Here is a 14,341-nt window from a genome sequence, read left to right as displayed (position 1 = left end):
AAATCTAAAAGACACACCTTTTTGTTAAAACTCAATGATTACATCATTTGGTTTAAACCCAAAAATCACATCTCTTTAATCATTCATATAACTATATTATATATTCAAATATGTATAAATATATTATGAAAATGTTCTAACATTCCCCCACCATTTTCAAGATATATGAAAATAACAACTTGGATAGATTAGGAAAATTTATGCATAAATGAAGATATCTTTCGATTTGAATCATTCACTTAGTGACAACACATCACAGTTAATCAAGATGACATAGTAGACTTGTTTTTGAACTAGCAATCTTATACGATTAACCGGACATGTCTCACACACAAATTTTCTTCTCCTTAGGTTGTTGGAAATTAGGCCGGGTATTGAACCCGAATTTGGGCGCCCATGTGGCATGACCCATGACCAATTAATTATCTATTAAGTTTGAATTTGAATTTGAATTATTTGGATAACCCACAATCTATTTCTATATCTACCATATCTTATCAAGAGATATGGATAGATGGATAGATAGATATTGATTGTTATATATTTGATTATATACATCTGATATGATGGGATCGATATAATATACGTTATGTGGCTTTTACCCATAACCTTTTATCTCAGACTCTCTCTCTAACTCTCTCCCATATGAGAACGATCCAGCCTCTGCACTGTGACTTGTGTGGGTGATACTCATATTGTAGTATCACTCCACTGCTAGGTTCGTTGTTCGCATTCTTGAAGCACGTGATTTACCTACGAGATTCTTCGCTTCAAATTCTATCACCTAAGTTATGATCTGATAATATTTTTATCCGCTGCGTTATACTTTGATATATCTTACGTAATTCAAAAAGACAACATGTGGATTGGCCTTGTGTCTATATCTTGTTTCATAAGTACTCCAGAGTCAAGCCTTTAGACTCATAGGAAACGGCATCACCTCCCACACTCATATAGGTAAGTTTACGGAGAGTACCCCTGTAAATAAAGTACCCTAACTCACCATTGCAAACTTATTAAGAGCTAAGGAGCTCAACCTCCTCGTTTGCATTACAGGTCCCAAGCACTTTATACCTTGGGATGGTCATAAAAATAAAAATCTAAGTGCTTGCAATCACGACATATGGTATACTTGGGCTTATTGAACTCAAGGACTTGATGTTTCTTCAAATGTTGAGTCGAGTTTCCACCAGGAGTGATATATTACTTGGGCTTAAGACCCATCCCATTTGATGATCTCACATCAAATTTCTTGAATAATTTCTTAAGATAATTTTCTTAAGATAATTTACACTCACATGGATAAATTTTTTACATAGGTATGTATTACCACAGTTTATGACTTGATCAACATGTCGGGATTAACAATCACTATCATAACTATCAACTCATATTGATGATGAGTTTGCATCTTGAAAAATTCAAGAAAAATCCGTGACAAAAATACTATGTCAGTCCATCTCTTTTGTTACAAGAGACTAAGAACCATCTCTTCAATTCTAAGAAATAAACCTCCACCAAGAGTAATCTTTATTTACTCTAAGCCATAGTTTTTCAAATAACAAGATACCCACTTTAACATATAAATTAACCATTCGCAATAACTTTAAGAAATTAAATTGTGGGACTTAAACAATCAATACTTTAGACATGAAGAACCAACACTTTCTTATATCTTAAGTTTCATGATTTGTGCTTGTATTTGTATTGAATAAAATTGACCAATCAATATAAAATTTCCATTCAAATACAAGTTACATAAATTTGAAATTCTAATTTTTACATTAGAAATTTTTTCCAAGTATATAATATATACTCTATATTTTCTCAAGTTCAATAAATCACAATTCAAAAACCATACCTTGATTTTAACAGTTAAGATCATAACCTAATTTTAAAACATATTCTTGAAAACTTTCACAAAATATATTCCAAAAATTTTGTGCCTTTCCTTAAATCCAGAACAAGGATCTTGATATACTTACTTACAAACAATTATACATAATTGAAAAATCTCACAATTATAAAATTTAAATACATAATATTCATCAAATAAAAGAAGAGTCATATTAGAAACTTGTTCAGTGACCAATATACTAGGCCCATTATAAAGAGTTCAATTCTAAAGAAAAATATGATAGGTCCAAGCACCAATTCAAATGCAAATTTAACGACACCGTTTGGCATCTTTCGACATTCACACATGGCAACCTGACTCCCTAACCAATAACTTCACTGTGAACATACATCATGGATCAAACCTAGACTCATAATATTTAAAAAGTTTATATGAACAAAAATGTAAATATAAAACAAGTGTCAAATAAATCTGAAAATTTAGACAGAAACATGTTAACAGAATTATTAGTATCATAAGAAGATTGTTGGAGCAGCAACTGTCATGACCTATCAGTTCGTCGTTTTGCATCAAAAGCACCGACATAAAATTTGATCACTAGTCTATTGACAAATAGTGAGTGCCATCATTTTATGTCTCTTTTGAAAAATAACAAGATGAGTATGTAGAAAAATATTTCAAAACTATCAAATAATTTCTCTAAAATATCGGAAAAAACCATTGTGCCAAACACACAAATAGGCCATATTTATATATTTATTTTAAATTAGAAAATTTAATTTAAAAAATTTCCAGTTGACTTTCCAAAATTTTGATCATTATGCTCAACTAATAATTGACAATATAATTTCCCTTATAAAACAGTGATGTCATGAATAAAGCATATAATATATACACACATAGAACACAGACACGTATCAAATCAAATCTAAAAATTACAAATTTTGTCGTAAAGAAACTGACAGTCATACAATCAGAAAATTCACTCATATATATTGTTTAGACCAATAACAAGAGCAGGTTGTCAAGTATAAACATAGGCACAACACCTTTGCATATACATGATTGCAATAGTCAAAATTCAAAAATTAGAATCAAAGACTTCTTATCATACAACTAATCATAAAATCATATAAGATCCAAAAATTCCAGAAGCAACAAAATCTATACATATATTATTGAACAAATAAAGTGTTTATTTTAATGACAATTATAAGTAAACATAGTTTTCATACAAACTATGAACTTTTGTGATGTTCAAATTGTAAGCATGGTCTTCAAATAAAAATCACAAAGCAAAGCATTAGACATACCTTTGCCAATAATAAATTGAAGCAAATTATTTTATCACCTTGATTGTAATTTGACGGTCAAAAACCAAATTAGAATTAAAAGTCAATCTTTTAATTGTTTCTAATATTTTCAAATAAATATTAATCATATCCATCTCTTCGAGAATATCGTCTTAAGATTGTTGGTACAAAACTGGTAAATGTGATGGAAGGAGATAAAACAAAAAATAATTAGTATTACTTTAAGGCGAGTTACAACATCGCTTTCCTTAAGACGATATTCGCCCTCACCAATTCTGTCAAATATGGTGTGCATCGGGTTACCTGCGAATTCGCATCTAGGATACAATGAAACCCAGTCTAAAGACTGATATCTGACTACAGTATGCACAAATGAAACCCGAATACTTTTGGATTTTTCTAATCCACCAAGTATAGAGGAAAATAACAATGTTAGAGAGAAATTCCATGGATTTCATATGGATGATTTCTTATCCAAATGCCAACCCATTTTGCCTTTATATAAGTATAGGTTTGTATCCCTTAGACCAAAGGTCGTGTCCTTTAAATTCAAAAGTGATACCCTTTAAACTTAAGAGTCATGTCTTTTTGTTTAAATCCAATGGTTACACCCTATGGTTTAAATCCAAAAGGCACACCTTTTTGTTTAAATTCAATGATTACATCCTTTGGTTTAAACCCAAAAATCACATCTCTTTAATCATGTATATAACTATATTATATATTTAAATATATATAAATATATTATGAAAATGTTCCAACATCTTCTACCACTATCTTCAGCTTAGAATTGTCCTGTCTAATGTTGAATCTACAACGTTGATGTTGAATCCACGACAATGAGCCTCTCCGAAATCCATCAAAGTGTCAGACCCAAGTTTCCCAGATGAACAAACAAGAAAACACTCATAAAATTCATAGAGCCACTCCGAAAAACAACTCTCTCTTTTGTGAATAAAAGAAAATAAACAAACCCCTTGGTGATGTTTCTATAAAATTCATGGATTCATTGATCACTTTTAAACCATCAAGAAAACACTCATAAAGCATCCTCTAATATAAAACACTTTGTATTTTCTTCATTTTTGAAAATCTGGACGGCACAAATCCTAAAAATAGCGACAATGCACTTTATAGAAAACTGGATCGCATAGACCGCTCGAGCGCACATTTCATCGCTTGAGCGATGTGATTAAGGCGGTAAGCTGGCCGAGCGAGGGTAACTTTCACTGCTCGAGCAGTAAATTTTTTTTTTTAGAAGTTCAAGCGCTTTGCAAAAATATTGGATAATCATTTTCTTCACTCAAGCACACAAATGACCGCTTGGGTAGTCAAACAACTTTAACTGCAATTTTTCTTTTTGCTTCGGGGTCGTTGCCTTTCGACCCCGCTTGGGTGCTGCCCCTTCGACCCCCGCGAGCTAACTGAGCAGCTCGATCTCTGTACTTAGTCAGCGAAGTGGCAAACATGAAAAGATTAAGATCACAAACTCCTTTACATATGCACAATGCTGGTTAGATTTGCATCTAAATACTCACATCTTCACTGAAACATAAAAGCGAAAAAAATTACAACTGAACGAATTTTTGTCAAACGAGATTGCCCATGACAAAAACCTAACACGATTGATGGGAGTAGAGATCGCAATTTGCAGTGGCAGTGGCTAGGGGTAGATCGGGGGTCATGGTAGCCATTGATGGGGCTGAAAACTGGAGAGAGAGAGAGAGAAAGAGAGAGAGTGATGAAAACCCAGGGTTTTGAGAAGAAGAAGAAAAAGAGAAGAAGGAAGAGAAAAAGGGAGAGAGAGATGAAGGTGGAGGTATTGGCGGTGACATGTTGAGGTAGGTTGAAGGGCAATGTCAGGATGAAAAGATTGGTGGTGACATGGATGGGCTGCAACAAGGGAGTTGCTAATGGTGGAAGTTAAGGTGAGGCTAAAGTAAAAGTGAAATTTTATATTGAGATAAAATTAGAATTAAATAAAAATGAAAGATTTGGGAGCTCTAAAAAGAAATGTAAGACTAAATAGCAAGCCTCATATTCAAAAGGAAACAAATGAAGCGTACACGAGTATACTCCTTGCACCGATTTTTCAGCAAATGAAGCCCTCTTCTTGGGAGCTTCTATTTACACACACCCATTCCCCTCTTTATACATCTTTTTCAATAAATAATTGGTTCGGAAGTAGATTTTCGAAAATAAGTAATTGGTTCGGAAGTTGCTTTCCGAAAATAAACAATTGGTTCAGAAGTAGACTTCCGAATTTTTATTATTTTTTCGACACTCAACTTCCGAATGTGTTTATTTGATGTCTATAATAGTAATTTCACTTGAAAAAAAATTTATAATAAAAATAATTTTTATGAAGTGTGTGCAAAGAGGGGAAGGTGGATGTGTAAATAGAAGCTCCCCTCTTCTTACAACTCACATTTTCAATTTTTTTTAATTACATTTTTATCCCTTTTCAAAATTACCAATACAACCCTCAAGAGTTTAACCCTAATCCACCTTTCACCACAATTTCTATGGCCACCACCACTGCAACTACTGCCGGCGACCCCTCCCCGGCACGCCTGACACTGCGCCCTCGACCTCTGCACAGGCCTCGCAGCAAACAATTCCTCCCATCATCAAATCCAGGCAAGCCCAAACAGTTCATTCGGTACATTGCCTTCAAACTCATTGAATCAAAGATCTAAGAACTTCAACATCGGCAATTTCAGTACCACCAGAGGGAATTTTTCGGCTAAATGATTGTTACTCAGATCGAGCTTGAAGAGAAGCTTCAAGTTCTTGAACTTGTGAGGCACAGTTTCACAAAACTGATTCGAATTTATGTGAAAGAATGCGAGATCGGTGAGGAGTCCAAGCTCCTCCGGGAGGTACCCAGTGATGTCACCATGATAGAGATCGATTCTAGAAACGGTTCCAGTCGAGTGGTTGTCGAGCATTGCAGCGCAAAAAAGTTCGGTGTTGTGACACATCAGATACGACCCAATTTTCGGTGAGAGGTCGGTCGCAGTGGTCGGAGATGGTAAGGAGTGTTGCATGAAATCTGAATTTTTAGATTCCATTGATTATGTATGCGCATCGAAGCATATGAGGCAACATTCGAAGTTGAGAAAGTGTGTGGACGAACTGTTTGATGAAAATCCCAAGTGGGTTTTGTGCTTGTAGTCATCAACTCAAATCATGTGAGTGTTGATTTATCAAGAGAGAAGGGGTGACAATTGCACATAGGAGGCTGCTCTTTGCTTGATTTGTCTGGAATGGTGGTGTTTTTGTCTTGGTTGAGTGAGATACAAGGTTAAAACTGGCATTTAAAAAAAATTAATTGCTGACATAATCAAAATTCCTTGATTGGCTAAGTGTTGACTAATGGAGGGTGTAATTTGCAATGCATCTATTAACTTCGAGCTGATGTAATTTTCAGAATGATAAGAGGATTCCTATATTAAATGTAAAGTTTAAGAAATATTATTATAATTTATCTTTACATTAGGGGATCCAATTAACCCGATGGTAAAAATTACCTTGAGGAGTGATTTGCCCGCTGAGAGGAAAAAGAATGAGGTGTGCAATGTAGAAATTATATTATTTTTCATTTTTTTCTTTTATTTATCCCTGACAAATTTCTTCACAAATTCATAATACAAACACTGTAAGAAGGTGTGTACTTAAAAGGCAAACTATAAAAAGGTTTTCCATGATTTCATCCTTATTGCCATATTGCAAGTAGTATGAGTAAACTAATTTTTGTTTTGAAGTGCAGAGTTCTCAAATCACAAAATCTTGGTGGCATTCTCCCTCCAGAATTGGTCAAACTCCCTCATCTCCAAGAATTGTAAGTATTTACTTTCCCCTTACAAGGTATCAGAAACAATGGATCAGTAATTACAATGAGAATCAAATTCAACATAAAATACAATTACATGTAAATTCCTAAAGTGGGAGAGAAATATCCTAACTAATACGAGGAAAGTAAGAATGAAATGCAACCTTCTAGTGAGGTGCAAGTGTTCTAGCCAATCTGGTCCATCGATGAAAAACTGTAATTGCTTTTTCATTCTACACCGGCGTATACAGTAGAATTGGCCATTATTTGCTGATTACTCTCTCTTTTGTGCAGTGACATCAGCCGCAACTACGTTAATGGTACTATCCCTCCAGAATGGGGTTCCTTGCCACTAGTAGACATGTATGTAAATACACAAATTTAATGAGACATGTACATATATGTCATTTTGTGCTGTGTTTTTTTATTATTTTTATTATTATTTTATTTTATTTATGAATGGATTTGCAGATTAAAAAGAAAAGCAAAAAGAAATTTTTTATTTATCCTCTATAAATCCATTCACAATTTTAAGATTTAAATGCAACCTTGAAGTTTTTCTATTCATGTTTCTAATACTAAAAATGGTGTTATTGCAGATCCCTCCTTGGAAACCGAATAACTGGTTCAATCCCATCACAAATTGGAAACATCACCACACTTAACAGCCTGTGAAATTCTAATCACTCATATCTTTTTATTTTTAATTATTTTTTATTCTTATGCATATGAAAAATTTCACGCACGCTCTTGTTAAGATTGGGAGTTTTGATGATTGTAGAATCCTCGAGTTCAATGAACTGTCGGGAGACCTTCCTCAGGAGCTTGGTAACCTTTCCAGCATTACGAGACTGTAATACCTTTTTACTTGCTTTTATTTCCCTTCCTTTCTAAATATGTTACGTCATAAAGTTGTTAAATAAATGTGCTAGTCCTAATAGTGTTGAAATAGATGTTACAACTTATGCCCTACTCTAATAGATTGGGCTTTCGGAGCATCCATTTGTTGGCACCCGAAGTCAAGGACAATTAAACCTTTCGATATGTATATATATATTTGAACTCATAGTGTGTCCAGGTCTTCACCCCAGCGAATTCTCAATTCCCAGTACATGTAGTCTTCCATCCTGCATATACACTCAGTAATTACTGGGCCTAGGCCCCTGGGGTGACCTCAAAGGAGTGGGAAATGAACTTTTAATGTCCATCATTGAGGATTGAACCCATGACATTGTATATGAGAGTCATAGACCCCGAAAACTAGGACTACCCAATTGGTTTTTTGATCCTTTGGATGAACTTTATTTTGTTTTTGTTTTTTGAAGGTATTTAACCTCAAATAATTTTTCTGGGGACTTGCCGGGAACACTAGCAAAGCTGACCACTTTGAAGGACTTGTGAGTTTTTATAAGTTATTGTTTTTTTTTTTCATTTTTTGTGGGATTTTAATATTCCTAAACTAGTTACCAATGTTTATATTTTGAAATCTGTTGTTCAATTATTGTTTACCACAATGCAGTCGGATCGAGGACAACTTCTTTACAGGAAGCATACCCAATTTCATCCAAAACTGGATACATCTTGAAACTTTGTGAGTCCTTGACGTGTTTTGATGTCACTTGTTTTTCATTCAACAACTTATTTAAATAAACATATGGTAATGGCAGATTGATTCAGGCTAGTGGTTTGGATGGTCCAATTCCTTCTGGCATTGCCTTTCTGACTAATATGACCGACTTGTCAGTGAGAAACCTTTCACTCTTTCAGATTTTATCCATATTGTATGCATTGGTGGTGTTTGAATAATAATTTTCTTGGTAACTGATGTTTCATTTATTTTGTTCTTTGTTGAAATACAATATGTAGGAGAATTAGCGACTTGAATGGAAGCAAAGTGTCTGATTTTCCATCCGTTGGTAACATGACAAAACTGAAGAGACTGTAAGTTGGATGCTTCTATATAATAGCCTTAGAAAGAGTATGAAAATGTCTTCTTGGTGACTTGAACTCATGTATTCTTGATCGCATTGCAGGTTGTTGAAAAGTTGCAACATTAATGGAAGCTTACCATTGTATCTTGGGATGACTCAATGGACTGAATTAAAATTTTTGTTAGTATATTGTTATTCCTTTCTTCCATTATCTATTAGCATGTGCAGTAGTAATAGTTAGTTCTCTTGTAAGAGCTTTTTGGTCCTTGCTTGTCCGAGGATAATTTAATGTCATGTTTTGTAAATTAGCTATCTTGTCTTGGTATGTAATGTATCAAACTTTTTATAGCAGTGAAACAAACCAAGTTTTTAACCCTGTAGATTAGATATCTGATAATTGAAGGAACCTCGAGTAGCATGTGTGTATGTACAACTACTAGTAGCAGTGATGATAAATTCAAATGTGGAAGCATAATATAGAATTTAGATTTATAACAAACCAACTAATGAAGAAATGAAACCTGTATTGGCAATTTTTATACTACTCCACTTGGGAGAAATGTCTTATAATTTAATTCAAAGATAAAGGTAGCAATTGATCAGCTGAGAATTTGTTGTTCTGCCAAATACTCCATCATGTTGCAAAGATGTACAATTACTTCTGTGGGGTTGAAAATTTCAATTCATTGTATTGACTCTCTGGTTCAGAGTCAATTTTACTGAAATGAAATTGTTGTGAAATAAAAATTATTCTGAATAGTCATTCTAAACTTTTTTCTTTATGATTTCTCTTGCAGAGACCTTAGCTTTAACAAACTAAGTGGAGGAATTCCAAGCAACTTTCAGAATCTGAGCACTTTGACTTCCATGTAAGCCCTCTTTTCTTGTTTGGCTTCAGTTAAATTTTGTAATAAGGCAATAAGGTTGAATATAGAGAGATAATGTAGACAGAAAAGAGGAAAGTAAGAACACAAAGGTTTAATGTAGTTCAGCCAATATTGGCTTACGTCCACACACACAAAGCCCTAAAGGGCTACACTATATCTTTCATTCATTCAACTTGATACTCTTTGTTTACATGATACACCATATATATAGAGTAGGAGATACAATCAGATCTTTTCAGTTAGGAATTGAAATATATTAAAGATATAGAAAGTGATAATAAGTATAAATCATGGGATCTCCATATATTCTAATATCTTCTATATCTTCTGATATCTTTGACAACAATCTTATCTCCAACACTCCCCCTCAAGTTGGAACACGGAACGATTGAAGTGAAGTATCCAACTTGAACTTGAAAATAGTATGATCATTACAAACAACTACAATGAATTGCCAAAAGATAACAACAATTGTAATAACTCCCTTCAATGATAACTTCATTGAGCATAGTAAGGATTCAACATCTTGGAACGGAGAAACATGCATTGAATCAATCATGATGGTAGTAAGAGTAACCAATGGGGAGAGAGAAAGCAATGAGGCCAAAGCAACGACAAATCATCACAAACAAAAAGGCCGAAAAACGGCATCCCACAAAGAATGCTATTGAACACACCAGTAGCCCAAAAATAAAAAAGAACTAAATATGTACTTATCACATCAGCACAGGGACCCTAAAAGGGTAGAGAAATAGTTGGAAAACTCGGCGTATCACTAAATAATGCTACTAAACCCACTGGCAACCCCGAAATAAGTAAAAATCATATATTTTGCTTACCACATCAGCAAACTAGTGATCAACTCAAGGAAGAGGGAAAAACACCTTGATAACAAAAAATGTAGAGTGAGAGAGTTCTCTATAGAGAGACATGCCTAGGATTCAGTAGGCTCTGATACCAAGTTGAATTTTGTAATAAGACAATAAGGTTGAATATAGAGATAATTTTTTTTTTGTTGATAAATTGAATATAGAGAGATAATAGAGACATACAAGATAAAAGTAAGAACATAAAGGTTTAATGTGGTTCGGCTAATATTGACTTACATCCACACACACAAAGTAGTAAAAGGATACATCTTTCATTCACTCAACTTGTTGTTTACATGATACACCATATATATAGAGTGGGAGATACAATCAAATCTCTTCAATTAAGAAATTGAAATAAATCAAAGATACAAAAAATTGTAATAAGTATAAATCATGGGATCTTTATATATTCTAATATCTTCCATATCTTCTGATATTTTTGACAATATAATTTTTTCTCCATCAGTTTCCTTATGCCAAGTCCTGGATGCTGATTATCAAAAGGCACCAAAAATCAAATTCATTAAGCGATGAACCTGAACAGATTAGCTTGAAATTTATTGACTTAAATGAATGTTAGATTAACTCTTAGAGTCTTGGATATGAAACCAAGGAAGTTATTTGGGTATAAAGCAGGACAATCCTTTGGCCCAAAGAGTCTTCTCATGTGGTACTATTAGAAAGCAAGCAAGAAGCAGACAAACAGGCACTTTGTAACCCTCTGGACTACTTGAAAAAGTATGTGACACGAGAATCCTGCTTTGCTTTGCAAAGAAGAAAAAGAAAAGCTACTTTTTATCTCTAATATTTGACCATAGTTGTCAAATTGGGATTTGAATCGTAAATTGAAATGGAATTGTACCGAATCACGAATCGAATCGAATCAAATTGTGAATCATAAAGATTCGGTCACATTTATTAAATTACATAGAAAAATATATTTACATACTTAGATATTAAATACTAGTGAAAAACCCGTACTATGCACGGTGAGAAATATTTGAAGTCATTAAAATACATCAATAAAAAGAAAGAAGAAGTTGTGCTTTACACTCATAATATTTGTTAATTATTATTTTAAATTTTAAAATTTAAAAATTGTAACTTTCCATTTAAATTTTTTTTTATTAGGATTATGATATTTACCAATTGAGTGGGTTTGTTAGGGTATTGGCTTTTTTAGTAGTGTTTTGGCTAAAATGCAAGATGAAAAAAATTCAAAAGTGTTTGCTAGTTTTTAAGTGTATCTACATTAAAAAAATTCAAATTCTAATTATGCTATAGTTATTAGTAAACTTTTATACTTAGCCTAAGTTTAGTTATTGATAAATTGTCTTGTTTAGTGCTCAAATCTCATGAGTTGCTTGGCATGTGTATTATTTATTTTTAATCAATACATATATTTTTCAATATTTTTGAAATCAAAATAAAAAAAATTGTATATATTTTTTATATATTTATTAATTTGGTAAACTTTAAATAAAAATTTCAGCAAAATCTATTTTACTTTCCTGTGGTATGGCTTGATAGCACTTTACCTCCTGTCTTTTAAAAATAGCCATATGCCTCCCATGTGAGTTTAGACTAAAATGCAGCTATTAACACCATTAACTCTAGATATGAAATGACTTTAAAACCTTATATTTTTATTATCTTCTTACTCTCTCATCTCCCATACATATAATTTATAATGTATAGTATTTATTCAATTAAATCACAATAAATTATAAATTCTTAATTATTTATTGTAATTCTTAAATTTTTATTCTAATTTTAATTTAATTATAGTTTAGATCACAACTAAGCAATGCCCAATTAGTACACATTAATGTGTGTTTGGGAGGGGAAAGATTGGGTACACACCTAACCTCTGACATAGTGTGCAAAGTGGTTGCCCTGTGACTTGAACCCATAACCTCAAGGCTATTAGGCCAAAGTTTTACAATTGAACCAATGGTCACCCCTAATCATTGTAATTACTAACTTTTTAATCTAATTTTAATTTAATTACATTTTATATCAATTCTTAATTATTGTTTTTCTTTTATATTTTATATTTTAGATCAATTCTTAATTATATTATATTTTATTTATTTTGATTAACATATTAATCAAAATTTAGGTTTGGACAAAATGAGGCTAAAATTACCTTTTTGTTGTATTCATTTCATTCTATTTTTTCAGAAAACAAAGCCCACTATAAAAAATAGTGTGTTACCTTCCGTTAGTTTGGATGGAAAAACTAGCGGTAATACTTTAGTCTAAAATTACATGGGGATTTTCTGGTTATATTTGAATTATCAAGGGTAAAGTGCTCCAGTCCTAAACCATAAGGGGGTAAAACGAATTTAACCCTAAAATTTTTATAGATTTATTCTTCAAATATGATTAATATCGATTATATGAAATTTGTAAACTTTAATTAATATATAATTACATTTGAAAAACCTATTATGGATCAAATCAAGCTAACTCATGTGTAGGACCGCAGTGCTTACCATCTCACCAAAACCCGTAGGTAGTGGTGAAGGCGCAACTTTATTCCCTTAAAGGGTACAGCGCCAAGCATCACAAGTCGATTGTGACTTAGCCTTATCCCGAGCCTCCGCCACGGCAGGATGCTGGCCCAAACCCAGGCCAACACCATGGACTATGTTTTATCTAAGAATTTAGTCAAGAGTAGTGATATGGTACTTTGTAAAAATATTTGTTAATTATTATTTTAAACTTAATTTAAAAATTTCCCGTTAATTTTTTTTTTCAATGGGATTATGATATTTACTAATTTGATTGGGTTCGTTAGGGAAATGGCTTTTTTAGTGGCATTTTGGGTAAAACATACATGAAAACAAGCGGAGTATTTATTATTTTTTAAGTGTATATAAATTAAATATATCTAAAAAATAAAAATATTAATTAAAATATTTAAAAAACTCATTAAAATAAAAAAATACGGATTTTGAAATTTTCAAACCAAACACAGTGATTGAATTGGTAAACCTAAAATTCATAAAACAAATTAAACAAATTAATGAACTCAAGTGTACTTAAAAATGCTTGCTTTTAAAATTTAGTGATATGTAGATAGATTCAAAAATTGATTTACTTTCCAAATTAAAGTGATTTAATGATTATTACCATATGAACCAAATAATTAATTATTAATTACATTTGAAATACAATAACTGATGATTGAATGACATGTGTATTTATGTATTTTATAAATTAAAAAAATTGTGTTGAGAGTTTCAAGCTCAATGAGGGTAGAACGTTTTTGCTTATATTATATAATATCTAATAAATATGAAATATTTAGACTTAAATCAATGAAAATATTGTTTTAAATGATAGTCATGTGGTCTAAGTAAGAAGTCAACACGGGTTTACATGTTTACCACTTCCCTTTTTCCCTTTTAGATACTATTTGTTATCAACCATTCTTAATAAAGAAAGTAAATAAAGACAAACTTTCAATTTCCAACTTCTAAGTAACAATAACTCAACAACAGTGTTTTTAACTTTTTACAAAGTTAAAAAATCAAAATCTTCGAACTTTTAAAAAAATCTCACTTCCAAATATTCATTTTGTAAATGCAAGTATTTAGATAAAATTGAATATGTAAGCCTAGAATATTGTAGAGAGAG

General features: G+C 32.3%; 1 protein-coding gene across 2 annotated transcripts in view; it reads left to right on the top strand.

The window, feature by feature from the left end:
- The window catches only part of LOC114302082 (putative leucine-rich repeat receptor-like serine/threonine-protein kinase At3g14840), a 59,456-nt gene that overhangs the window by 16,074 nt on the left and 29,041 nt on the right, over positions 1–14,341 (top strand). For both annotated transcript variants that reach the window (XM_082884161.1, XM_082884160.1), the window contains exons 3-12: positions 6,944–7,015; positions 7,301–7,369; positions 7,606–7,677; positions 7,788–7,859; positions 8,332–8,403; positions 8,526–8,597; positions 8,674–8,745; positions 8,873–8,947; positions 9,040–9,117; positions 9,735–9,806. In XM_082884161.1, the coding sequence (XP_082740287.1) occupies positions 6,944–7,015; positions 7,301–7,369; positions 7,606–7,677; positions 7,788–7,859; positions 8,332–8,403; positions 8,526–8,597; positions 8,674–8,745; positions 8,873–8,947; positions 9,040–9,117; positions 9,735–9,806 (726 nt within the window). The remainder of the gene's footprint in view (positions 1–6,943; positions 7,016–7,300; positions 7,370–7,605; positions 7,678–7,787; positions 7,860–8,331; positions 8,404–8,525; positions 8,598–8,673; positions 8,746–8,872; positions 8,948–9,039; positions 9,118–9,734; positions 9,807–14,341) is intronic.

Source organism: Camellia sinensis, chromosome 8, assembly GCF_055761805.1.
Source record: "Camellia sinensis isolate YWXY chromosome 8, ASM5576180v1, whole genome shotgun sequence".
In the NCBI taxonomy this organism is placed as follows: Eukaryota; Viridiplantae; Streptophyta; class Magnoliopsida; order Ericales; family Theaceae; genus Camellia; species Camellia sinensis.
The sequence above is the reverse complement of the archived record's forward strand: the minus strand, read 5'-3'. Positions and strand labels throughout refer to the sequence as shown.